This window comes from Melanotaenia boesemani, chromosome 8 (genome assembly GCF_017639745.1).
Source record: "Melanotaenia boesemani isolate fMelBoe1 chromosome 8, fMelBoe1.pri, whole genome shotgun sequence".
Taxonomy (NCBI): Eukaryota; Metazoa; Chordata; class Actinopteri; order Atheriniformes; family Melanotaeniidae; genus Melanotaenia; species Melanotaenia boesemani.
The window spans coordinates 34,375,300-34,403,031 of NC_055689.1; the positions used below are offsets into that span (position 1 = coordinate 34,375,300).

Genomic DNA, 27,732 nt, shown 5'->3' on the forward strand with positions numbered 1-27,732 from the left:
AATGATGTCAAATGAATGTATGAATAGATATAGCAGCATAAAAGGCCGACCAGAAGAAGAAAGCAGAATTTATTACTAACAGAACTTTGTAGAAATAACACACAGATCAGCAGTGACCAAACCTTTTCTCATCTCATCGTTCTCTCAAGTCTTGGCTTTCAGGAGAAAAAAATAGCCATTTCCAGCCATAGAGGAGCATTTTTTTTCCTTCTTTTCACACACATAGAACTTTCTGCTCACTGGTTGATCTTTGGCTGCTCCTGATTGGACGTTACCGTCAATCTAAGCTCTCTGATTGGTGGAAAGTCTGACAGGAAGTGGCTTCATCATCATGTCCAGGTCTGAATAGAGGTCTCTTAGCAACATCGTAGTGATGGTGATGTTTTTATGATGAAAATGTGATAAATAATGCTGTTATCATGGATCATTGTGTATTTACAGATAGAGCATCTGAATACACTGATGAAGGTAGAAGAGATGGACCTCTGCGGATCTGGAGATCTAGTGGAGTTTTAAACTCAAGACCAAATAAACCAAAGTGTTTGTTTCAGGCGCTGCATTGTAAGACTGCCCAGAAAAGTTATTTCTATAAACTCATGTGAAGGAAATTAAAATCTCCTCCTCAGAATACTGGAAACTTTTAAATAAATGTTTTTTAAGTCATGATCATGAACAAATATCTACAGGAAAACCACGTCAGCATCGTCTTATTTGTTTCAGATAATGCATAGCTTAATTACCAAGCCTTTGACATCTTTGAAGCGTGGAAATTCAGTCAGGACATCAGATGATTTCTCTTTGTCCAGGACCATCTTCCGTCGATAACCAAATGTCATCTTCATCTTGTGCTTGATAGTGGCCTCGTCAGAAGAGTGCTTCATAAAGGTAATGGCCTCCTTGCACTGCTCTTGACTCAGGGTCACCTCAGGACTCAACGAAGCATCTCTTCTGGCTGTTGGTCCACCACCAGTCAGCTGACACGATGAGCCTCTGCCCTCCGATGATTTGTCTTTCCTCTGGATGGTTTTAAGCCTCCACGCCAAGTAACCACTGCCACTTTCACCATCGTAGAAATGTTCCTTTCAATTAGAACAAGAACATTAAGTATGGAAACGCCAGAAAAAGATGAGAATCATAAAATCTTTGGAAATGATAATTCATTATTTTGCTCTATAAATCAAAAATTAATCCTTAAAGTGCAACTTTTTAAACTATTTTCCATTTAAAATGTATAATTCATCATTTCCAGTGACTGGTGGCCTTTGCCTCTTGCGTTCTTCAGGTTGACCTACAGAAGTATTAACTTGCTCCAAACAACCTACAGAAAAGTTAAGCAGGCTTAACAGCTGAACCTCTGTCCTACATCTTTAACCTGCGTCTGAGTCAAAAATATTAAAAAAAATATATAAGTCTGGAAATCCAGACTTCCTCTGCTGAAAGGTGGTGATACTTCAGACGTAATAGGCCAACTTCAAAGCTACAGTTTGTGTTCAGGCCAAAAGTTTAGAAAAATGTTTAGTGACTAATTGAAAGTGTTTTTAGACTCAAAAAGCATTTTAACAAACGTTCAGTGTAGCAGAAGCAGCACAGCACGCCACTGCCACTTTAAAGGGTTGTAATTGTGTAATTTTGGGTTTGGATTGTAAACAATATTGTGTCACATGTTTTATTGATCTGTTTAAGCGTTTCAACCCTGTGGATGACGACATCTTGACTAAACACGACTCCAGATTGGTGTCTCAGATCAAGCTACCATGAACAGTGTGTCCAATTCGCTGGTTCCTCCTCATCCTTTCTTAATATCTCTAAAGGTGTGCCACAGGGCTCCGTCTTAGGACCTATTTTATTTTCTATATATGTTAATAATCTGTGTGCTAACCTGTTACTGGTTGTCTTAATTTATTCTAATACTGCACTTTGCAAATGTATTTCTTTGTTTATGCCGTGCTGCTGTCCTCATGGCCAGGTCACCTTTGCAAAAAAGATCTAGATGTCAACGGGATTTTAATCCGGTTAAATAAAGGTTCAATAAAAAAAATCTTACAATAAAATAAAACAGGCTTACATATCCATTTTTGGAGTATGGATCCCGTAGGCTTGGGAACATCTCAACGATGCCTTGAGCATACATCTCTCTCACTCGCCTTGGTGGTGCCGTGCTGACAAACACAAAGTAAAAATATTCCATTTACTCACATTTTCACAACAGTGTGGATGAAACTAAACTCAGCAATGAGTCAGTTCTCCACAAGCGGCTCATCTTAAACAAACAAAAAGAGTCACCCGTGAATTCCAGCCATGTGTGCAGTAAGGATTTTAACCAGCTTCCTCCGTGAGGAATCAGTGAGGCCTTTTGTCCGGACGTATTCCTTGATAATTTGCTCTCCACCAGGTTTCTTAGTCAGCGCAAATTCAACCAACTGTCAACAGACGAAGAAGATGATGGAAAACAGGCAACAAATATTACCTACGACAGAACAAATCACAATAAATGCACGTAAAACCTTTTTTTTATTATTAAGTCGCAATACACCAGAAGACATTTTCGCATCTACTGACGTTTCTCGCGGGAATCTCCATCCATTTTATCTTCGGCTGTTTACATGGAGGGCTGTAATCCTCATCCTGGATGATCGTGTCTTTAGAGTTACAACGTGAAAGCTCTGCCAATGGATTGGTCATGACTTCAGGCACTGGGCTGGTGGATGCTGCCCCCTGGGTCCCACCCTGGGAAGCTAAACACAGGTTAGAAGACAGAGAAATGAAAAGTACAAATGGATGATACTGCTCAGTTTTACCCAAACTATTAACTGTACTCAGGTCTTAGTCAACATCCAGCTGACCATGCAGAAGGAAATGGGATTCAACAAAGATCAAGTTTACCCCTGTCACATGTGATAGTAAATACACCAGCGCTGGGCTGCTGCACGACTTCCTCAAAGACGTCTGCATCCACCTCAGTTCCCGTCTCGTCGTAAACTCTGACGCTCTCTCTGACAGGAGGAACGATGGAGAACTTCACGAAAGCTTAGAAAAACATGAAAGCCACGAGGAGAAGGTCACTTCAGATGTAAGCTTCAGTTTCAGGATAAAAGGAACAACTTCATTCTGCTCCTGTCTTTACGATAGCGGATCATTGATGACTTACCAGAGCTCAGAAATTCCTCGAGGCTCGGTTTGCTGATCTTTACATATTTCTGTTCCTTATTGATTTTTGCTTTGATCAGCATGATGTTATCTGTTAAAAAAAAAAAAAAGTATTAATTTTGTGGTCTGATATAAAGTATTAGCAACACCATGGGCCCTACCAGCTTTAAACAGGATGGTTTGGGGTTTTAAAACTACAGGAACAGTCAGAAAAGACTGAAGCACAGAAGAGATCGTCTATGTAACAAAGTATTTGTTTTAAAAACGTAATATGAGGAAATCAAACTTGGCCGGTAAATGAATGAAATTCATCTTGTGATGATTAAAGTGATGTCATCTGTTACTGCTGGTGGGAGACATGGCGGTGTCTGTTTCCTGAACCCTGGAGCCCATAAAATACCACTTTCTACAGACTTATAAGCCTGTGGAACAGACGCATTTAGTTGTATTGGCCTTACTTTAAACTCGCAGTGTTCTTACCAGAGAAACAGGTGAAATTGTTGCATCAGCAATAAACAAGACTTAAAAAGCATTTTCCATTTTCAGTCTGTTTGCTGTGTTTTATGCTCCTGTTGTCTTAAACCAGCATCTTATTTGAAAGACTGCCCAACTCGGCCACTTTAGCCCTTTTTGAAATGTGTTGGGTGTAAGACGAACAAAATGAAGCCATTCTAAAATGTTGCTTGGACTGAAATGCTCATACAACTTTGTAAATAGAGAAGACTTACTGTAGTTTCTCCTTCAAGGAGAAACCAGACCATGGTGCAGAGAAAATTCAAATCTGTTTAACTCGAGCTGGAAGACGGCCGAGTCTTCCCGAGTCATTTTTACACTGTGTTTGGAGAATTTTAATCAATATCTTACTATATAGAATAACTCCGTACGTATCCCCTTTCTTTAACACAATATATTATTATTAATGTGTTTTAACTGGTCATTAGAGAGAAGCTTATTGGTCTTTTACAGCTCGGTCAGGTCCCTCACTTAGGACCTGCTTGCCTAAGGTGACTCTACAGGTCGGACCCCAAACACCTGAGCTCCTACAGTCAATGGGACATGCACACCCCTCCATTTTTTTTAAGGTAGCAACTTATGGAGGGGGCTTTCCAGAAAGAATTTCACATCTTCATCCAGGTTTCCACTTTGCCTCAGACCATTTTAAATAAGCTTTGGTCCAGAGAAGACGGTGCTGGTTCTGGATCCTGTTCACATACAGAGACGTCACGATTACAAGTTTTATTGGTATCGTCTAAAAAATAATCGGAATTTTACGATTATCACATTCCTTATATGTCTGTTAGTTTTATTTATTTATATATTTTTGTGCCACAATAACTAATTAATATAACAAAAAAGCAAAGTACCGCTGATTCCAGCTAAATCTTTCCTCCTGTGTAAAGAATAAATCCTACGCTTTAACTCTGGATTTCTCTCAGATGGAAGAGGCTACAGTTCCTACTGCAGCCCTCATGCAACCAAAACAAAGCAACACAAGCGGAAACAAGCGGAAACAACGTTGTTTCTCTTCCCTGCGGAAGCTGCGCTGATCTGCTGACATAACTCACACATAATACTTGATATAAAGTGATGATTAGAGGAATCTTTACCACCGATTAATCGCAGCGTTTACGACCACAATTCATCAGAAAACATTAAATATCCTGACATCCCTGTTCACCTGGATGGATGGATGGAAGGAGGGAAGGATGGATGGAAGGAAGGAAGGAAGGATGGATGGATGGATGGATGGATGGATGGATGGATGGAGGGAGGGAGGGAGGGAAGGATGGATGGATGGATGGATGGATGGATGGATGGATGGAGGGAGGGAGGGAAGGATGGAAGGAAGGATGGATGGATGGATGGATGGATGGAGGGAAGGATGGAAGGATGGATGGATGGATGGATGGATGGATGGATGGATGGAAGGAAGGAAGGATGGATGGATGGATGGATGGATGGATGGATGGATGGATGGATGGAGGGAGGGAGGGAGGGAGGGAAGGATGGAAGGAAGGATGGATGGATGGATGGATGGATGGATGGATGGATGGATGGAGGGAGGGAGGGAGGGATGGATAGATGGATGGATGGATGGATGGAAGGATGGATGGATGATGGAGGGATGGAGGGAAGGATGGATGGATGGAGGGAAGGATGGATGGATGGATGGATGGATGGATGGATGGAGGGAAGAATGGATGGATGGAAGGATGGATGGATAGATGGATGGATGGATGGATGGATGGAAAGATGGATGGATGGATGGAAGGATGGATGGATGGATGGATGGAATGGAGGGATGGATGGATGGAATGATGAATGGATGGATGGATGGAATGGAGGGATGGATGGAAGGATGGAAGGATGAATGGATGGAAGGATGGAGGGATGGGTGGAAGGATGGGTGGAAGGATGAATGGAAGGATGAATGGATGGATGGATGGATGGATGGAAGGATGGCTGGATGGAGGGAAGTATGGAGGGATGGATGGATGGATGGAATGATGAATGGATGGATGGATGGATGGAATGATGAATGGATGGATGGATGGATGGAAGGATGGAAGGAGGGAAGGATGGAAGGATGGATGGAGGGATGGAGGGATGGAATGGAGGGATGGATGGAAGGATGGAAGGATGAATGGATGGGGGGATGGATGGAAGGATGGAGGGATGGGTGGAAGGATGAATGGATGGATGGATGGATGGAAGGATGGCTGGATGGAGGGAAGGATGGAGGGATGGATGGATGGATGGAATGGAGGGATGGATGGATGGATGGAATGATGAATGGATGGATGGATGGATGGAAGGAGGGAAGGATGGAAGGATGGATGGAAGGATGAATGGATGGATGGATGGATGGATGGAAGGATGGCTGGATGGAGGGAAGGATGGAGGGATGGATGGATGGATGGAATGGAGGGATGGATGGATGGATGGAATGATGAATGGATGGATGGATGGATGGAAGGATGGAAGGAGGGAAGGATGGAAGGATGGATGGAAGGAGGGAAGGATGGATGGAAGGAAGGAAGGAAGGAAGGATGGATGGATGGATGGATGGATGGATGGATGGATGGAGGGAGGGAGGGAGGGAAGGATGGAAGGATGGATGGATGGATGGATGGATGGATGGATGGATGGAGGGAGGGAGGGAAGGATGGAAGGAAGGATGGATGGATGGATGGATGGATGGATGGAGGGAAGGATGGAAGGATGGATGGATGGATGGATGGATGGATGGATGGATGGAAGGAAGGAAGGAAGGATGGATGGATGGATGGATGGATGGATGGATGGATGGATGGATGGATGGAGGGAGGGAGGGAGGGAGGGAGGGAAGGATGGAAGGAAGGATGGATGGATGGATGGATGGATGGATGGATGGATGGATGGATGGAGGGAGGGAGGGAGGGAGGGAGGGAGGGATGGATAGATGGATGGATGGATGGATGGAAGGATGGATGGATGATGGAGGGATGGAGGGAAGGATGGATGGATGGATGGATGGATGGATGGAGGGAAGAATGGATGGATGGAAGGATGGATGGATGGATGGATGGAAAGATGGATGGATGGATGGAAGGATGGATGGATGGATGGATGGAATGGAGGGATGGATGGATGGAATGATGAATGGATGGATGGATGGAATGGAGGGATGGATGGAAGGATGGAAGGATGAATGGATGGGGGATGGATGGAAGGATGGAGGGATGGGTGGAAGGATGGGTGGAAGGATGAATGGAAGGATGAATGGATGGATGGATGGATGGATGGAAGGATGGCTGGATGGAGGGAAGGATGGAGGGATGGATGGATGGATGGAATGATGAATGGATGGATGGATGGATGGAATGATGAATGGATGGATGGATGGATGGAAGGATGGAAGGAGGGAAGGATGGATGGAGGGATGGAGGGATGGAATGGAGGGATGGATGGAAGGATGGAAGGATGAATGGATGGGGGGATGGATGGAAGGATGGAGGGATGGGTGGAAGGATGAATGGATGGATGGATGGATGGAAGGATGGCTGGATGGAGGGAAGGATGGAGGGATGGATGGATGGAATGGAGGGATGGATGGATGGATGGAATGATGAATGGATGGATGGATGGATGGAAGGAGGGAAGGATGGAAGGATGGATGGAGGGATGGATCTTCTGCCTCAGGGACTGCAGATGGAAACCAGCTAGAAAACTATACTCTGGTGCACCTGTACTCAGTCTAGTGTGAGTTTAATGTTTTATTGGACGTGCTCCCTGGCAAATAAACTATTAAAACAACAACAATAAGATTTACTGTTGTCTTTTACAGCAATACACACCACTTTTCAACGTTTCCTCTAATTTCCATCTGTCCCCTCTAAAAATAAACCTTTACAGACACTGAAGAAGAAAGTACCTGTGCTGTGTAACTGTATCTGTGGCCGATGAGCTTCCTCCTCGTACTGGATGCAGGTTTTTTCCAACCCTGTTAACGGTTCTTCGGGTTCAGACTTGCACTGAACCACCAGGTCAGTCTGGACCCTCAGGACCAGCGGCTCCCCCTCCTGGTCCAGACCGACGTCCGTCTCCTGTTTAAAAAGCTGCTGGTCAGAAACAACCTCCTTCTCTCTACAGTCATGCTGCTGTGGGACGTCTGCAGGGACACACAAGAGAAAGCTTTGCTTTATTTCAAACATGTAAGAAAACAAACATAAAAAGCAACTCAGAGTAAAAAAATAAATAAAAATAATAATAATAACTGCTCGTGAAGCTTTTTGTCCTCCTTTCTATGGATTTCTATGATTGCAGCTTAAGTCTTAAAAACACTTCACTGAGAAGATATTTAAACCATACCAACTTTATTTATGAAACACTTTAAAACAACCATATCCTGGAAGCACTAATCTGAAATCTGTCCAGCTTAAACCAGTGTTTCATACCTGTTCTGATTAACTTTATCTGTGGATTCCAGGTGATATCCAGCAGTCTGCGCTGACGATCGATCTCTTCTTCGTACTGGACGATGGTTTTTTCAAACTCTGTGAATATTTCTTCAGCAGCAGCAGTTAGTCGCTCGCTGATAAACTCTCTCAGATGCTGAACTGAAGACATTGTTGCTGAAACACTCAAATATTCAGCTGAGAGACGAAAACACAACCACCACGCGGCTTCGTCATTGTTTACTTCCGCCAAAATTCTACTTCCGGCGGAAGTAAGGCACTCAAGCGTAGGCCCCATACGAGAGTGGTCTATCCTCTTCATATTAAGTAGTACTGAGCAGGTAAATTAATACAAAGCCCTTTTCAGAAAATATTTCATTTGCTGGTATTTTTTTTATTCACAACTGTATTTCACCAAACATTCCCATCCAGACCTTTTTTAATCAAATCAAGTCAAAAGTGAGACACGTTTCTTTCTTAAAAATGTAAAAACTTTATTTGCGTACACATACATCATCCTAAACAATCAGTGCGGAACAATCTGTGATACTGCAGCATTAATATAACAAAAGCAAAATGAAATGCTCCGAAGTTTCCAGTCGGCTCAAACATCAGGAGAACTAAAATCCACATCAGTCTGAGGTTTCCCTCTCATCAGTACCGCTTCATCCACCTCAAAGTGGATCTGTTAGCTTTCATCAGCCTCCATGTTTGACCCAATTATGTTCCAGATCAGTTTCTAGGGGGAATTTTAACTTTCCAGGCAGCTCTGTTTACTTTAGCAGAGAAACTAAAACATAATAAAAATTAGATTTCTCTGTTAATACCTATATAAGAAAGCCATGAGTGGTCACGCTGAATGTCGATTCCTCAAGCTGCAAGAACTCCCAACGAAATGACATCCTTTTATTCTCATGGAGTATATAACAGCCTAAAGAAAGACCTTTTTGTTTTGTCTGCTCTCTGCTTCCATACCTAGAAACTACAATAATTTCACTTTCTGTTTTTAGTCTAGAAACTAGATCAACCAGGAGCTGTGTGTGAATACAACCATTAGCAGAGAATTTTGTGTTTTTGCAGGATTTCACTGCTAAGAACAAGTGACTGGTAATGAAAACTCACCTTCTAGGCTTTTAAAACAAGGACAACAATGGTGAGATGTGCAGAGAGGAGTCAAACTTTTACTACCAAAAAACCAAAGATGAAATGTGAAATTGTGTCCAAAGTGTCAAATGAAGTTATTCTGTGAATAGAAAATACAAAGTTATTCTGAGTTTGTGGTTTAATTTAATGCTTTTTCCCCCTCAGACTCTGGATGATAAAGAAAAAAGGAGCATTTAGTTCTGACGCGTTGCAGCCCTGACCTGATGCAAATGGATCTGAGCTGCCTGGAAAGTTAGAAAAGCTGCGTTTACATCACATCAGATGACCAGACGAACCAACAATCAGCTTAGAAAACTCTGTCAGGTGACGTCTAAAAGCTGTCAGGATCTTCAGCAGCTAGTCCGCTGCAGATGTCGGCGGTGCAGCATCAGTACCTTGTAATTTGGTTTGTCTCTGTCAGTTTAAGTTGGTTTGCAACGCCTCGTATCATCGTATCGCCTCGCATCACCTTCTCCTGCACAGCTGGATGAAGTCCAGCAGAAAAGCTTTGATTTGTTGACCAGTTCGGTTAAAACAACCAGACAGAGAACACAACACCGAAACTGGTTTAAATGAGCAACAATACAAAGATGTGGATCCAGATTATGTTTCATATCAGTCTGAATGAGCGCTGCGGAGCTAGCGTTGTGATGGTGTGCTCCATTTGAAGATTAAGCTGGAATTTTTAAGAACCCAGAAAGAAAAATAAACCTGAAACTTCCTGAAGTCGGATTTCTGAACCTCATTAAACGACCTAAAACATTTGCAGGAATAAACTATTTGTTTGCACTTCTGTCGGTTTGTGTGTCATTGAATGAGTTTAGCTCCGTCAGTGAATGTATTTCTACGTTTTCTTACGTAGCACCGTGCTGGACCTACTCGTACGGCTGATGCTAACTAGCCTGATCAAAGAGCGAATCCTACTGGTTCTCCAGTTAAATAAAATGCAACATTCGGAAACTGAACTACATTTATGTCCCTGAAAATTTATAAAAAGCAAAAGAAACGAACCAAAGCCTGACTGTAATACTGTGACTGACCACTAGTGGGCAGAATAACGATTTACTGTAAATCTGATATGAAGTGAACGCAACCGGATCACAATGGCTGATTTTCATTACTTTTTGTATCGTTTCTGTCTCCCTTTCTTCTTCTTAAACAAATAAAAGAAACATTTAATCATCGAACTGACAAGAGAAAATAAACACATAGTTAAACGTTAGCTAAAAGTTTGTTCAGTAGTTCTTTTGAAATTTGGACCAGGACCGTTTAACCTCACTGAATCGTTCCCGTTCAGCAGAATCCGTTAGTTCAGCTGCAGCATGTTTTTGATCTGCTTGGAGGTAGTCTCGTCGTTCAGATGTTTGGTCGTGTACCTGTGGGGGGGAACAGGAAGTTTACTTTCAAAGGCAGATTTATTTCTCTTTCGCCATAAAACAGCAGACAGCATCACCGAAGCGTAGGTGGGATGTTTTAACCCTTAACTGCCGTATGCATCATATTTTACAGGTTCTGGGAACTATTGCATCATTTTATATTAAAAACTTTGCTCAAAACCCTTTTGTACACAATCTGATACGAGTCTTCTGCCCCCTGGTGGATATATTTTACACTACAATCATTTTGACATCATGCAGGGGTAAATGGTAAATATACAAAAACTATTTTTCTTAATTATTATGTTTTTATTTTGTTAAAGAACCAAATAATGACCAAAGACTTAATAAATGAGATTTTCTCTCCGTTTTTTCTTGGGTTGGCTTTGAAGGGTTATTGATCAACATGAAAAGGTTAATTCATACAACTCATACATTCACATAAAATAAAGAAAACCTGTTTAAAACCTAACCAGGCTGACAGAACATACACACTCATCCAACAAGGAAAACGAATCAGAAGCAGAAACACTGACCAGAAACTAACGACTGGAAGTAAATTGTGGGTTTTGGTGTGAAGTTTAAGTGATTTCTGTAACTGATTCCAGATGCTGGAGGCAGCAAACTGGAATAAAACCAGCAGAAGAAGCCGGACCTTTAGAGTGATCGGGGCGATAAAAAGACCACAGTGTAAGTTCTGGTTGTTGTATTTATGATTACTGCTGTCAATAACGGAGCCTGTACTCCTCCTTAAACGTTCCTACGGGTCAAATGTTCATGCTGTTCATGCAGCAGATAGTAAATTATGTCCAGAGTATTTCTGGTGCTTGTATGAAGTGTAGTAATTATTTCCAGTAAAGTCTGATTTTGACTCTCTTCTTTTCCTCTCGTCCTCCGGTGATGTCCTCCAAGGGTTTCTATGGCAACTCAGCCATGGTGCTCCTTTAAAAAGGCCGGTGAGGAAATCTTTTTCACAACAGTATAAGTTCAGATGTCTACATGTTTAAATGCAAAAAAAACGCTTAGTGCTCCCACCACAACGTGGCACAAAATCAGTAGCTAGACTCTTTTCTACTGTTGTTCCCCGACGGTGGAACGATCTACCAAACTCCGTCCAATCCGCAGAGTCCTTATCCACTTTTAAAAGCAAGCTAAAGACTCAGTTATTTAACTAGCATTTCTGCACTTAAGTTTTCTACTCAAAAGAATGAGTTAAAGATTTGTCCAGCTCTTTGGCTCTTTGTCCAGCTCTTTGGCTCAACCAAGTACTGAATAATAGAATAGAATAGAAATACTTATATATATATACATATATATATATATATGTATATATATATATGTATATATATGTGTATATATATATATATATGTATATATATATATGTGTATATATATATATGTATATATATGTGTATATATATATATATATATATATGTATATATATATGTGTATATATATATATATGTACTGCCTCTAGCACTACATGACAGCACCGGGTCCAACTAGACTCACAGCAGTCTGACTACAACTTAATGATGACGTCCCATCTTGTTTGAATTCTTGCTTGTGTTGTTCTTACTTTCAAATGTAAGTCGCTTTGGATAAAAGCGTCTGCTAAATGACTGTAGAATAGAATAGAATAGAATAGAATAGAGTAGAATAGAAAAAAGTTGATATCAGTTGTTTGTGTGCGAATGTCAGTGTCAACGAGTCAGAAGCACCAAGTTTTACAGCCGTTATTATAGGTTCTTTTTACATAAACAGTCGCGTCAGTTCAAGTACTAATCTGGTAGTTTTACAACATCTCTTATAATTGGTTCAGTTCCCTGGGAACGCTAATGCTAACTAGTACCAAAGTACCATAAAACTGCTCTGGACCAGGTCCTGGAACAACCACAGTAATGTTTGTGGCGTGTTTGAGGTTTCAGCAGATGCTTACAAACCTGAGAGCGTTGAGTAAACCCTCCACGCTGCTGGGCGGCTGCTCTTTCAGCACTCTGATGCAGCCTTTCATCTGAAAAGACCAACAAATGTCAAACTAATTCATCACAAAACACCTAATCACAGTTTTTTGTTGTTTTTCTGTTTCTGTCCTCGTTGACGTACGTCTATGTTGGAAGTCTTAACGAAAGCTCCGGCCGGGTGGACGTGGTCGTACAGGATGATAACTCCAACCATCACACGGAGGCAGAACAGAACCGTCTCCTCACTGGCAAAGCGACTGCGATACTCTCTGCCACACACACACATACACACACAGTGATGATGATGCTTCCTGTAAAGATGAGGATGCATTCAGGAGCACTTGAAGACTCACGGTGTTTCCAGCATCACTTTGCACACGCAGGCCATTGTGCTCAAACAGTCTGTCGTATTTTCAATCGGCACGTCTGGATTCTGAATAAAGTTTTATTCAAAACAGACAGAAAGTAAACAAACAGTAAACTGTTAAATCGTTAAATCGAAGGCGCCCTCTAGTGGTGCATTTATAGAACTACATGACTGTCTGCTGCCCCCTGCAGTCTGAGATTATTATTACACCCAGAACATTAAAAATACTCCCGAGGATGAAAACTCTTTATTTCTTAGTTTGTCAACAATAAAAAAAATATATGTAGAAAGAAACAGTTGATGTTTATGCAAACTAAAAACTGAATAAGCATTTTTAATGTCTATGTTATTCAGTATTCTGGGGTAGAAATTTAGTAAATGTTAAACATACAGAACAGGAGATAATCAGGAAAATTTCATTCCTCATCTATGGAACAGAACGAAACTTTCCCTGTAGATTACTCACATAAAGACACAGAAGTTTTTGAAAACAATACAAATGAACATTTCAAAACTGAGATCAGGCATTCAAAGACTAAATTTACAAACTTACGAACATCTTCAGAACAGAAATCTGAGTATTAAAACCAGATTTTAAATCCTTGTTTCATTTATGACAACTGTTTTTAAAAAGAGGTTGGAACCTACCTGTTTAGCTTAAAACTAATCATTTAAATAAATAAATATTTCCTCCATTTCTGATGCAGAAATGAAAAACAAACTCACGTCTGAGACGAACTTGGACGTGGCGTCGCTCAGCGTCTTCAGCATCGGCGTGGCGCTGGCGTAGAACAGAGACATGCGATTGGCCAGCTCGTTGTTGACCTCCTTCTCTGACTCGGGCTGGGAGGAGGAAAAAGCAGTAGGTTGCTATGGAAACGGAACCAGATGACCTCTGGCAGTATGAACAGAAAGCGTGAACGAGCGTCTTACAGACAGGTTGTTGATGCGCATGCGGCTGATGGTTCGGCGGTAGTAGCTGAAGTCGTTCTGGATGGCGGGGTTGGTCATCTGAAACAAACAACATGACGAGCATGAGGAGGAGGAGCAGTGATGAAGAAGACAGGATGAGGAGGGGAACCCACCTTGAGCTCGTCGAAGCGCAGCGTGAAGTGCAGGATGTGGGCGAACTGCCGGGCCAACGCCTGCTTCTGCTCCAGGTGCTGCGTGGGGGTGGAGCCAGAGCTGGTGAGGACGTCCAGGAGACACTTCAGGCTGGACTCTGATGGACACAGAGACGCTTCAGTCAACTTCAACTACTGTCTTTTGCTTTCTGATGTCACCAGGAAATAAAGAATGCTGATGTAAATATTCCAAACGTTCCCTCCAGACTTTTCCCAGAGGTTGCCAGGTAAGAGGTCCAACTCATCATCCAGAGAGCCCACATGGGAATGCAGCAGGAGATCCTCCAGATGATTTAGGGTCAGTGAGTGTGTGCTGACATGTATTTACTAAATGATACTGTGGATATCTAGATGCAGGTAATGACTGTAAGCATCATATAGCAGACTTGAAATGATTAATTAAATAAGAAAACGTTTAAAAACCCATCAAGCCTCATAAGGTCAAGCCAAAGAGCAAAATAAAAAAAGGCTGCAGGTTTAAAGTTACGCATTAACCGCAGGATTCCACCAGGGGGCGCTTCCTGCCAGAGGCGGTGAGGTTAAACTGCTGTTCTGGGTGTGATGGGTCAGCAGCAAGCTTCCTCGCCCTCCTGAGACACCGATGTCTTCCAGGGAGGCCAGGGGATGGTTTTTATGACCCTCTGCAGGTTTTTGCTGTCAGCCAGTGAGCAGGTGGCATACCAGGACCTGATGGTTCCAGCACCCTGAGGACGTGGAGTCTGCTCGGCTTTTTTGTTCTTTTTAACCACCAGAGCAGAGTCAGCAGACCAGGAGAAGTCCTCAGCTACCTGCGTCGCCCCCGTCGACATGAGGCTGTACTGCTTGTGTTCAGTTCACCACCCTGCCAGCTTTTTCACCTCCTCCCTCATTCTTTCTACTAAAAGAGGCCGATGGAAGGGGACCAGGGTTTGTTTAGAGCCGACCAAACGGCCAGTCCAAGGAGGGAAAAAGCCCCTACAGCAGCTAGACACATCAAGTCGCAATCTTCTATCACCACATCTCAGTGGCCATTCCATCATTATTTTATATCATGCTTGAGATCAAAACACACACACATACTGCCTACCTGCTTACCTACCTTCCTACCTATCATTGTTGTTGACAGACTCTTACCCAGTTTCTGGGAGAACTCGTAGAAGGTCTTGAGTTTGGTGACCAGAGGAACCACAGCGGACCAGGCTTTCTCCTGAACACCCTCCACACCAGGACTCTGGATGGCCTGCATGCACACACGAGACAGCTGGAGTCATGAAATCAATTAAATCAAAATCAAATGAAATATTTTACTGATCCCTGAAGGGACGTCATGAAAACATATTTTAACATATAAATAAATTTATAAATGATTAAATGATGAAAACATGTTAAAAACAGTGAAAGGACGTAAAAGATGGAGGTAATATTTACACATCAACAGTCATGTAATAAATAGAAGAAGTTTTAAAAGACAGTAACTTGAGGTGGTTTTCTACGCGTCCACGCTGCTGTCCCGTCTTCCAGGCGGACGTTAGATGTGTGTGTGTTTGCAGTGTGAATGGAGGTCAGTGTGTGAGCTGTGAGCGCCCCCCTGTGGCTGGTTTTCTCACTCTCTGCTAAAGTATTTAACTTTTCTGCATCACAGGTTGAACTTTTTGGAGACTTTTAGAAGAAATCTGGACGTTTTATGGAAAGAAAACGTCAAAATTGAACTTGGAGTTTCGTGAACTTCTTTGTCGTGATCAAAGTTAAACTTGTGCAAGCAGAATATTTCTCTGCATCAAATGTGTTTAAACTATTTCTTTCTGCTTTGGACATGAATCTGCAGAAGTCTCTTTTATTGGCTGATTTCTGCTGTAAATCCGTGCGTGAAGTTAAGCTAGCAGTGAATTGCTTCTCAGAGATGTTCTGCAGCATCTTCTGCCCTCCCAGCAGATTTCTCCATCTTTTATCGAGATAAACCTCACATGTGATGACAAAATTTTCTCGTTAATGGTGTGTGTTTAACTCCCAGGCTTAAAGGAAACAACTGAAAGTTAGCGTTACCAGCAGGTAGAAGGAAGTAATGTGAGTGGAGATGCTTTCACCTGTCGTATCTCCTCCCCCGCTCCTCTGTACGCCTGCAGGTCGTTCAGAATAACCTTGGCCTCCGTCAGCACCTGGTTCACCTTCTCCCACACGGCCGTCTCCGACTGTGAAGGCTGTGCATCTGAAAGAGGCCAAGCGAGGTTAAAGGAGGCGTTCAGGACAACACTGCTGGAAATGGAGATGAAGGACGAACATGCTGATTTCCTCCAAACTAACTCATGAAATCCTCCTGGTGGGATTTCTGTGCTTCTAGAAAGATGAGGCAGGTGTGATGGTGGAGGACGTCTAACCAGCCATTTAACTGGTTAAATGATGTTTAACTAACGTAACTCTGACATCTCATGGAAAACTGTTCAGATGGAAATTTTAATGTCGACACATAATCAACTTGTCATGAGCGTGGTGGCGTTATAGTCATGGTCTATTAAAAAAACTACATATTTAATCATTTATGCACAAATCTTTGAAATTTTCTATGTCCTTCTATCCTTTCGGCTTCTCTCTTCAGAGGTCGCCACGGCGAATCATCCACGTCCATCTGACTCGGTATGGAAGTCGTTATATGACGCAACCCCCGACATTTATCCGGGCTTGGGAATGGATCACTCAGGGATCACTGGCTTGTGTCCCCCCTCGGGGCCGGGGATTGAACCCGGGAGCCGAGCATGCTGTCTACCACCGAGCCACATCCCTACACACACACACGTGTGTGTCATACATATATACATACATACACACACACACACACACACACACACATAAAATCGGACTGTGGCTGTAGAAGAGTACAGATCTCTTCTATATTACTTAACAGTAGCGAATTTGAGTTCTTTTTATTAGTAATCATAACAGCAGTACTCGTAATAATGAATGTTACTAGCAGCAGAAAACCTGTTTCATGTTACTTCACTTTGAACCTAAATTTACATAAACAAATCCATTTTCCACTGACAGTTGTTCATGTCTCTACCAGATAATCAGCCGAGGTATCATGCAAATTCGACTTATAATTCATTTTTGGTTTAGGTATGGAAAGCAGTCATTTCAGTGTCCAGCATGTCCTCTCTGCGTAGACTTTTGATGCATTCTGTCTGCAATTATCTTGCAGCTGCTCCTCTGGTGGTGGTGGGGATTCGCTTACTGGGCCAATGTCAACTTTTGTGTCAATCCATGTCACTGCACAGCAGCAATCCCAGGATGCTGACGGGGATTGTCGATTCCCACTTTCTGCCACAGGGCATCAGGCAGTGGAACCAGCTGCAGTGGTGCACCATGAATTTCGGTACATTTGTCGTTCATCTGGCATGTCGCACATGCACCAGTACTTTCCTGCACACACATGTCCATATTTGGCCAACAGTATAAGTCCCTCAGCCTCTTCTTAGAGTGTATGATACCTTGATGTATCTCATCTCACCAGGCTGGATAGCTCAGTTGGCAAGACATCCGTCTCCCATGTGGGAAAAACCAAGTTCAGATCCCACAGGGGACAATTAACACCTTCCTGTTGGGTCCTTAGGTAAGGCCCTTAATGCTACTGCTCAACCACCTTCAGATGTAAGTTGCTTTGGAGGAAAGTGTCTGCTAAATGACTGTAGAATAGATTAACAAGCTGCTTTCTTAGAGCCACAGGAACCAGCCGCTGCTGAGGACCCCTGCACACTATTGCATCTTGGGCTGAGAGAGGCTTGAGCATTGCAGGCAGAGACTTTGCCATCGTAGGCCATCCTCTTTTCATCTGCACTCTCCGGTCAGAAAGTTCAGAACAAACCTCACATGCCACACAGTGATCTGTGTCACATTTTTATGCCCCAGCAAGTCACCGCATTTCTGACCTGAGCTGTGCCTGTTTTCACCACATATAATGTAGCTGGTAAGGTAGTATCTGCATGCTGCACTGTGGCTGGTAGGCAGCCTAGCACTGGGACTTTGGATTTAGTGTATGTCACTAACCTTGTAAGTGGCTCAGCCCGTGGCACATCACTAAAATGTTCTCTGTAGAGGTGTTCAGGAATAATAAGACACAGCAGAGCCTGTGTCTACCACTAGTTCAGCAGGACAGGAGGCTGACTTGGCACCTATGATCACTGCTCAGGTAATCTTATGATCTAACTGTCCATCTTGTAACATCAGTAACATCACGAACAAAGTGTCCTGTTTCGTTGCAGTTTCAGCAGGTTACTTTGTGTGCAGGACAGTCTGGAGCGTCTTTAATGCTTCAGTGGGCTCAGCAGACTTATTCCTGGTTTGGGTTTGAATGGACGTTTTGTCTTTAAAGACTTGAACGGTAGCCTGGGGCTGGACTGTGTGATTGCTGCTTCCAGCCGATACGCTATTTTAATGTCCAACATAACATTTCCCTCTGTCTGCACCAACAGCTAGCTTATTCAATGAGTTGGTCACGTATCATCTCATCCGTATTATCAGCAAACTCACATGTTGCCGCCAATTCACGCAGCGCGCCCATGTAGCCTACTCAGCAACAGTCTTAACTGGTCTCTGCAGTCTTTTTCTCCGGTTAGCCTCACTGGTTAGTGGTTTTCTTCTGGCTCCACAGCTGTTCAGTCAATGAGTTCCTTCACATTGTTCATGTGGAAACGTTCTAACTTTCACTATTAAACATGGTCCCGAGTTCTACTGTTGTTTTTCTTTCATCTGATTCCACCAAACGTTTAAGTGATCACCATCATTCAGGATGCTTTCCTGACCACGTTTCTTCCTGGAAGACGATGGTTCCCCACCATCCTTCCAGCTTTTTAATAATCCGTTGGACAGTTGTAGTAGTTTCTGATGTTTTCTCTGCGTGATGCCAATGATCTGACCCTTCTTAAACAGACTAACATCTTCTCCATGACCACGGATGTGTCTTTCCACGTGGTTGTTTAAGAAATGAGAAGCTGCTCATTGCATCAGTTGGGGTTAAATAACTTGCTGTGACTGGATGTGTCTCATTCAACCAGCAGGACTGTGAACCAGCGACCACGTGTGACCAGATTTCATGGTGCGTTCCAGTTGTCCCGTAATCCTGAGCACCCAAGAGTAGGCGACCTCATTACCAGATAATTTATTTAACCTTTATTTTACCAGGCAGATGCTTGCGATCCAATTATCTCTTTTACGAGCATGGCCTGGCCAACCTGGTGTTCCCGCTGCACCAACTCGGAAAAACTCCATCCCTCCAAAGTAGCCGTTTTATGAGCATCTACAAATATCCTGCACAAATCAGTTGTAAAAATGTGAACCCTGAGAACTCAGACCAGTTTTGGTAATTAATAAACACATATTGACTCGATACTTCACGAACAACTTCACCTTAACAACATGTTTATCAACACCTCAGTGATATTCACAGTAGAAAACGTAGTGAACACAAAACATGTTAGAAAGAAATTTACTAAAGACGATAATGGACTACTGGTGGTACTGGGCGCAGCCATCTTTAAATCTGGATACTCCGACTTCCTCCTGCCGTTCAAAGACATGCATGTTAGATTAATTGGTCGCTAATTTCTCTCTAGGAGTGTGTGTGTGAATGGTTGTTTGTCTCTCTGTGTTGGCCCTGCAATGGACTGGTGACCTGTACAGGTGTACCTGCCTCCCACCAGCTAAAATACTGGGATAAGCTCCAGCTTCCCCGCGACCCGTAATGGACAAAGCGGTACAGATAATGGATGAATGAATGAACATACTGGACTACTGGTGGTACTGGGCACATCCATCTTTAAATCTTGAATCTCGAGTTCCTCTGAAACTTATGAGGTCACTTTTCGGAAAAATGAGGTTTCTTGCTTCTGAAATCGAATTCGCAGGACAACTGGAACGCACGATCAGCCCAGACAGTCAGGAATCCCTGAGGCAGGTAGGCCACTGATCCCAGCAACCACACTGGGACACCGACCTCCAAACCGACCTGGTCCTGGGCCAACCGTCTCCTGTTTGCTAAAATATTTCAATGATGTGAATTTGTGCATTCATATTTTGGTTGAAGGGGAGAAGAAACTCAGGGAATAAACAGAGGAGGAAGAAAGACACCACCACACACTCCCACCGGGTCAGAGGCGGGACTGAGAAGGATTACTGTAGGATTACTACATCCAACTGTAGTAATCCTTGTGGAAAATCCTGCTCAGTCTGGCTTCATGTAAGGAGTCTGGATGTAGAAACAGTCTGGAGGTTCGGTATGAAGTCAGTCTGTGTGGTTTCTGTGGGCAGAGCTCAACTCTAAACCTTGTACATGCTGCAACTTCTAACTGGAGATAAAGTTGGAAACTAATGTGCAAAATGTGTCAGATGGGAGCAGATCGTTATAACTTACTCTCAAAATCCAGGAAGAAGTTTCCGGTGTTGTTGTCGATGTCTTTGGTTAGCACCTTGATCAGGTTCCCCATGCTGTAAAAACACAGAGTTTTACATGTTAACAGGTTCACACATGCAGGTCGACACAACCTCGGACGGACGGATTAGAAAACAAAGCTGCAGCCGAGGAGGAAACATCAGGCTCAAGATTTTTACTGAAGTTTTTATCACCTTTTCTACATATTTGGCTTTATTGTAATCTTTTAAATTGGTCTTCATCAACAATTCTCCATCTTTCGGAGTTTTTCCAACACCCTTCATGACACATCCTGCATCATTTCTGCTCCTGGAAGAGCCACTTTAGGTGTTTTTATAAGGTTGTTGCTATGGTGACCATCTGTTTCATTCTGTCATGGTCTAGATTCTTCGTACAAGTCCAGTCTACGTTGTGTTTGGGTTACTTCAACTCATCTGTTGTTGAGTAAAACCAGGAAGCAGCTCCAGCTTTTGTCTCCCAGTGAGCTTTAATCTATCCCCAATATCTGGTCAGCTAACAGAGAAGGACCTGAACCAGCTGAAGTAGAGCACTTTCCAAACTTTAATCAGGTGATCACTGAAAACTCTGACATGATCTGACTCAGCTCCTTCTGGTCCCAACTAGGTTCACAGCTTTCTCTCCAACTTCATTAAATCCTCGGATCGTTCTCCCTTTTTATCACTCCATGAGGAACCCTGAAGGAACCTTCATCAGTTTCAGGATTTAAATGAATAAATCAACCAAAAACTACCCAAATGTGGGGAATTTTCCAGAGATCATCACACACTGGTCTATGATGTTCTGGTTGCCCACCGCTTCCTGTTAAACATATTTAATGTGAAAACAAACGGTTGGGTGTGGGCAACATAAGTCGCACTGAGCCTCCATCTATAATAATATGATCTGGTTATATTTGCCATAAAAACATAAAACATTTTTATATTTCACACAGAAATCATCTTGAAGCCTGAAGCAGAAACAAAGTAATCCTGGACCTGCAGCAGAAAGCAGTCAGAGGAAGCTGCAGAGGAGAAAAGTGCTGCACAGTTACTGAGTTTCTCTACGAACCGGCGAGCTCGCGGCTGCAAGCTGAAGTGGAAGCGGCGCTTCGTGCTAAAAACAGAGAAAGAGGAAGTGATGAAGTCTCTGAAAGTTTGGCCTAAATCTAAAATGGAGGAAGTAAAGCAGACTGAACTCGGGTCAGGTACGACGCTCCACAGATGGAAGATAAAAATGTCTGAACAGATGAAACCAGCGTCTCTACAGCACCAGTCTCATTACCAGGAAAAAACAGCTCAAGTTCAGCAAACACGAGGAAATAATCTGCTCAGCTGCTACACACATCCATGATCTGGATAAATGTTTTATCAGTGATTGTAGAAGAAACACTTTAAACAGCAAGTCTGTCTTTTAAAGGACAGACAAACATTCAAGTCTAGTTTCATTTTAGCACATCTTGCTGATGCTTTCACGTCTCAGTTTGACACCTTTAAACGTGTCTCTGTCATTTAACACCAACTCTGCAACCAGCACCATCCTACTAATAATGAAGCTGAAACATGTCAAATATTCATTATTTTTAAGCACTAATCTGAAAACCTGCACTGATGTGAAGGAGACCAGCTGGATGTTTAATGTTTTGTCATTAGAAACCAATAAAACCCCCTCAGTGCTCACAGAGACTTTAGTGAGTTTTTTTTCTGTTGAATAAATGGTTGAAAAAAAATTTCACATCCTTAAACTGAGACATGATGAACTTTGAGCCAGACAAGAATTGATCATATTGTCCCCTATTAATACCCAACCTGCTGAAACATGATGCTGTTTTAGGAAAATGTGGTTTACAAACAGCATCTAAATATGAAACTGTCGCCTCGAAGCAAAGCTGCATGTTTTTGTCTGCAGATTTTTCTTGCAGATCTTCTATTAAGTGCATCTGTCTCTAATTTTGTTCCTTCAAACATTAATTAGACAAAGAAATCAACCAAACTTCATTATATTTGTAAAATAGAAAGTTAATGTTGAGTCATATAAAGACAGAAAAGATTCCAGCTAGGGTGTCAGGATTGGGTATAAAAGCAGCATCCAGCAAAGGTTTATTCTTTACAAGGATGGGTCATGGGTCATGGGTCTTAATGACACTTTGAAGAACTTTGGTCTTTCGACATCTGCAGAGCAGAATGTTGGGGAAAGATTCAGGGGGTCTGGGAAACCATGATCAGTAGGAACACATGGACTCAGAAGGACCTTGGTGAACCATTTTCACTCTACAGAGTCCAAAGCCAGAAGCCGAAACTGGATTACACAAGGAGGAAGATGTATATGAACTCTGTGGAGAAACAGAGTTCTCTGGACTCATGTCAGACGGTGGACACGTGTCCTGTGGTCAGATGAGTCCAGCTGCTTTCAGAAGAAAGATTATCCTGCCTGTTATCAGACAAAGCTGTGATGTTGTGAGGGACATCATTGTCTATGGAGAACTTAATTTCTAAGGAGGTACCAATATCCCTGTTTCCACTGAGTCCGGTATGATGTACATGTATGGTAGGATGCGGCTCGGTTCGTTAATTCCTCATCTCTGCTCCGCAGCCAGCTGTACCCTTACAGGGTGGGTATGAGCTGGACAGCAGTAAATCTGCCAGGTACGTAATGAAATGACGCCTTCCTTCAATTCTAAAGGCTGGTATACGTTTGTGTTTATACTCGCTGCAAACGACGGAAGCACAGCGCGGCAGAAACACTCAGTACTGGAGTTCACCACTAGGGGGAGTTTGCAGCACTTGGACTCTGAAATAGCGAAAAGATCAATCTACCGGTCACACTGTATTTCCGGGGCATCAAACCCCAAAACGCTTCAAGTGCTGCCAACTGTTAAAGCATGAGTGTTTGTCACTGTGCATCGGGGAGAAAAAACCCTACAGATGCCGGTAGGTCCGACAGACGGTCTTGAGCCACCACTGCGAATACCTCGGACCTGCCGTGTTCATGTTGGCAGCCATGATACGTTTGCAGACGCGTTGCTAACAGCAAGCATATCCCAGCCTTAAGGAAGAAGAAGGCGACCCAGAAACAAAGCAGGAGAGTGGTGGACCTCCAGCAGCTTGTCCTCTTTCTTCTTGTCATGTGGCTTTAAACAAAAATAATCCGCCGTATATTTGAACATGGAGCTGTTCCTGCTTTGTTCTTATTGCTGATTCGCACAGAAAGTGATGATTCTTTCCCCCAATCAGTGGACTGCAGTGTGTCAAGCTCCGCCCTTTAGGGGCCGACCCCTAAGTTTGGGACCTCAGGATGGAACTGACCCGTCCTCAACAGAGCCAGATCTGTTGGTGGAAACGGGGCTTTAAGCTACCATCAAGGCGATGCCTTTTTCCAGGAAGTCTGCCATTATTCCAGCGGGACGATGTCAGACCTCGTTCTGAACGACTTCCAACAGAAAACGTTTGCAGCTTCACGAAGACGAGACTCAGACAAGAAGCAGGAAATCTGGGATGCAGCAGGAATAGACACATATTCATCCGGAACGCCATGGAAACACGACTCCTCCTGAGCTGTTGCTGCAGACTGAACTGTCTGTACGTCTTCTGTAGCTCATCGTTCACTTCATCAGGTCCACCGTCTCGTCCGAAACTTTGCTCCATATAGACATGATAGCATGAAAGCAGTGGGAGACGATCTGAGCTTGGTGACGGTGTGTTATCCTGCTGGAAGAAACCATTAGACCAGGCTGTACCTAATAAACTGACCGGTGGTTGTATGATCACACTGTTAAAGTAAACTACACTATAAATCAGTACTTTATGGATCTTTTCTCCAGATTTCAGTCTGTCTGCTTCAAATGTCTCGACCGACAGACCAAAACCAGAAAAACACATTAAGCTTTCAGAAAAAGCAGAAATGCTGCAGAAACTAAAAGCGACTGATGAAACTTCAACATGATTCTGAGCTGAATTCACGTCTAAACCCAGTTTCATTTCTAAATACATGTCGCTGCTGATCATCTGATGGTAATACTGTCCTACGTCGGGTTTTATGGGGGATTGAGGGAAAGTTTTTACTGCAGAATCATCAGATCCAAACACACCAGCAAGTGTTTTAAAATCTGGATGTAAAACTGAAAGCACATATTTACAGCGCTGATCATAAAACTCCCAAACTTCCGTTTCTCTTTTAACCTTTTTGGAAAAAGTGTAAATATTGTTTTCTGTCAGAAGTTAGACTTTTAAAGTCACAGTTTTTATTAAATATCTCTTTATTTGACCTTAAATGTCACAATTTCAACATAACATAAACTCATTTTGGGTTTAATCACAAATAAACGCTTAAAAGTCTCATTTATACAGTTTTTAACCCATTTCAGAATATTAAAATGTTGTCATTAAAACTTCAAATCTCACTTTATATTTGACTTCAGTCAATTTCCAGATAATTCTTCTTCAAGTTAAAAGGTTCTTAAAAGGTTAGTCAGTTATTTCATCATCAATATTCATGACAATATTTAAAATAAATGTCCTATAAATGTTCATTCCAGTCATACTTCAACCTTAACATCAGTAAAAATAATAGAATGTATGTTGATATTAAATTAAAATACTTTATTAATCCCTGAAGGGAAATTCTGAAACTTCTCTGTATGTGATAATACTGTTTTTAAAATAAACGATCAATATATTCAGCACGTTTACATTTTACAATATTGATCCAAACCTTAAATTTCACATGAAGTCTCATAATATTAATAATAAAAGTTTATTATAAAATTCTGCTTTTGAATAATTTTCACTTTTTAACTCCAAATTTGAACTTTTATCTCTTTTATTTGATTTCTAATGTAAATTTTTAAATACATTTAAACACGTCTACATCTTTCTAATCATAATTTATTTAGGGTGGAAGAATAAACATTTAGTTTTTCCGTGTTTTGATGTTTTCTAACTTTCACTAAAAACTAAAATCAGTTGCATCAATGAGCCACAAAACCGGATCAGGAGGGAAAACAGAGACAGCTCACACACCTTGCTTCCATCAGTGATGCCTGGACCAGATGTGGACCAGATCAGGGCCACATCTGTGCCAAAGCTGGACTTTTCAGTCTGTAGAGAACTGAGCCACATCTGGTGGATCTGGGGCTGCGTTCAGGCAGAAAGACCTGCAGATCTGGACCAGATGTTCTTTCTCTGAGCTGCAGCATTAGCAGGATTGTTTTCGTGGTTCTGCTGGTCTTTCTGTGTGTTCTGTGTTTAAGGAACAGACAGATGCAGAAACAGCCAGAAAGTTTCTGATGGTCTCTTCGGGTTCGTGTGATAAAGTTGGTAAAACGGAAGTACCTGCTGGCTGATCTGCGGTGGATTCACGTTACTTTTCTGCTTCTTACAGAAACGATCCTCGGAGCCGTCACATACCTTGGTGGTGATGAGGGTGTCTGAAAAATCTGAGCTCGGGCCAGAAACCAGCCTCTGGACTCGGACTTCAGGCGCGACCAGGAGGAAAACTGGAGCTGAACTTTGAACCGTGAAGTCGGTCTGCAGTTTTTCCTGGTGAGTCTGCAGGACCTGACATGTCTGATATGGGACTGGATCCACCCTGGGAGCTCATCCCCCTCGCTTTCTCCCCGCGGACCCACCGACCTACCCACCCACCCTTCCTTCTTGCGGATCACAAACCCCTCCCTTCGGTCGCTCACCTTCACTGATCGCTGATCGATGTGTGCGGATCGATGCCGTGTGCCCGCGCGCTCCGTGTGTCCGCGGTGGTCCAGGTGTCTGCCTGCGGTCCGCCTCTTCTACATGCTGGGTGAGTGTGAACCCGGAAAACAGCGGCGCGAGGCTCCGTTAACTATAAAAGGAGTGATTTCCTCAGGAGGAACTAAAGTGTGAGCCAATCAGCGGGTAGCGACGCGGTAGCGGCCGCAGCCTGCCGCTGCCGCACGGGCAACCCGCCGTAGCGGCAAACAAGCTGCGGCCGCACGGAGTGCCGCTGCCGCGGCGACAACCCGCCGTAGCGGCAAACAAGCTGCGGCCGCACGGAGTGCCGCTGCCGCGGCGGCAACCCGCCGTAGCGGCAAGCTGCGGCCGCACGGAGTGCCGCTGGCTGTGGTGGAAGTTAGAAAATAAACTGAATACTTCCTTAGGTTAACAGCTTTAACAGTTTCAGTTTTTTTTCTTTATTTAGTCCTGATTATTGTAATAATAACAATATTAATAAATTAATTATTTCAGTCATGGATGAATATTTTTTATTCCGTGTTCCTAAAATATGTCAAACGAAGCTAAATTAAATTTTTGTTCTAAATTCACTAAATTCAACTGAATTTTATGTTTATGACTTAAAGTATTTCACTTTATGTCTCAATAGCTGAATTAAGAGCCTATAACAAATAAACAAATGAATAATATTGCTAATAATAAGAAGCAGAACATGAGCTTTGACTCTGACTTGATTGTCACTTGATGTTGCTTCATGTGTTCTGTTGTGAACTGTCTTTCATTTGTTAGTCAACATTTATTTGTGAATTTCAGACCTGTAGGAAATTGCAACAGAACAGAAGCAAATTAAGACTTTTAATGGGGTTATAAAATAACAAAACAAATAACATAATTATGTTTTTAATTTTTGTTTATTTATTGTTTTGTAATAACGATTTAGCGTAAATGCAGAAACCTCCATCAGCTACATTCGCAGATGTCACTTCAGACTTCACTGAACGGGCAGAAGGTGCATCGAAACCTGGATCGTGGTCAGACTAGTGTTCCAGATCTTTGTTGGAGGAAATGGAACAAAGAGCAAAGCAGCCTCCAGACTGTCGCCAGCAACAAGTCCAAAAGCCCGTTTCTGAGATGGTATAGGGTCGGGTCAGAGTTCTGTGATGGATCAGAGTTCTGTGATGGATCAGTGTTCTGTGATGGATCAGAGTTCTGTGATGGATCAGGGTTCTGTGATGGTTTGGGGTCGGGTCAGGGTTCTGTGATGGGTCAGGGTTCTGTGATGGGTCAGGGTTCTGTGATGGATCAGGGTTCTGTGATGGTTTGGGGTCGGGTCAGGGTTCTGTGATGGATCAGAGTTCTGTGATGGATCAGGGTTCTGTGATGGATCAGGGTTCTGTGATGGATCAGAGTTCTGTGATGGGTCAGGATTCTGTGATGGATCAGGATTCTGTGATGGATCAGAGTTCTGTGATGGGTCAGGGTTCTGTGATGGATCAGGATTCTGTGATGGATCAGGGTTCTGTGATGGTTTGGGGTCGGGTCAGGGTTCTGTGATGGATCAGAGTTCTGTG

The 27,732-nt window shown here is 42.8% G+C and overlaps 3 protein-coding genes across 11 annotated transcripts in view; 1 reads left to right on the forward strand and 2 right to left on the reverse strand.

Annotated features, from left to right (window-relative positions):
* Positions 1 to 8,351, reverse strand: part of LOC121645114 (zinc finger protein OZF-like) — a 352,747-nt gene extending 344,396 nt beyond the window's left edge. For 2 of the 7 annotated variants that reach the window (XM_041993498.1, XM_041993497.1), the window contains exons 1-8: positions 8,085 to 8,351; positions 7,562 to 7,798; positions 3,149 to 3,241; positions 2,884 to 3,027; positions 2,560 to 2,735; positions 2,284 to 2,420; positions 2,066 to 2,159; positions 741 to 1,079 (exon numbers count right to left, since the gene is read on the reverse strand). In XM_041993498.1, coding sequence (XP_041849432.1) covers positions 741 to 1,079; positions 2,066 to 2,159; positions 2,284 to 2,420; positions 2,560 to 2,735; positions 2,884 to 3,027; positions 3,149 to 3,241; positions 7,562 to 7,798; positions 8,085 to 8,256 — 1,392 coding nt within the window. In that variant the 5' untranslated portion in view covers positions 8,257 to 8,351. Of the gene's footprint in view, positions 1 to 740; positions 1,080 to 2,065; positions 2,160 to 2,281; positions 2,421 to 2,559; positions 2,736 to 2,883; positions 3,028 to 3,148; positions 3,242 to 7,561; positions 7,799 to 8,084 lie in introns of those variants that run through there. The other 5 variants (XM_041993499.1, XM_041993505.1, XM_041993506.1 and 2 more) reach the window with 5 other exon arrangements.
* Positions 1 to 27,732, forward strand: part of LOC121645098 (zinc finger protein 420-like) — a 1,096,702-nt gene that overhangs the window by 248,956 nt on the left and 820,014 nt on the right. The gene's annotated exons all lie outside the window — the stretch shown is intronic.
* LOC121645152 (CYFIP-related Rac1 interactor B-like) lies at positions 8,554 to 26,286 on the reverse strand. 3 transcript variants are annotated; one of them, XM_041993554.1, is made up of 11 exons: positions 26,140 to 26,286; positions 20,439 to 20,512; positions 16,123 to 16,244; positions 15,173 to 15,278; positions 14,021 to 14,157; positions 13,869 to 13,946; positions 13,662 to 13,778; positions 12,922 to 13,001; positions 12,711 to 12,837; positions 12,548 to 12,618; positions 8,554 to 10,603 (listed from the first exon to the last, which is right to left on the reverse strand). In XM_041993554.1, exons 2-11 carry the CDS (start codon positions 20,509 to 20,511, stop codon positions 10,534 to 10,536), a joined length of 981 nt encoding a protein of 326 aa, XP_041849488.1. In that variant the 5' UTR covers position 20,512; positions 26,140 to 26,286; the 3' UTR covers positions 8,554 to 10,533. The 3 variants fall into 3 exon arrangements, with proteins under 3 accessions (XP_041849488.1, XP_041849490.1, XP_041849491.1); XM_041993556.1 differs by lacking the exon at positions 26,140 to 26,286 and adding an exon at positions 25,859 to 26,073; XM_041993557.1 differs by lacking the exon at positions 26,140 to 26,286 and adding an exon at positions 25,784 to 25,865.

Coding starts and splice junctions, on each gene's coding strand:
- LOC121645152 (XM_041993554.1), bottom strand. CDS start 20,511: ATGGGGAACCTGATCAAGGTGCTAACCAAAGACATCGACAACAACACC. Junction 13,947..14,020: donor TGCGCTTCGACGAGCTCAAG/GTGGGTTCCCCT, acceptor TGTTTGTTTCAG/ATGACCAACCCCGCCATCCA. Junction 12,838..12,921: donor AAAGTGATGCTGGAAACACC/GTGAGTCTTCAA, acceptor TGTGTGTGGCAG/AGAGTATCGCAGTCGCTTTG.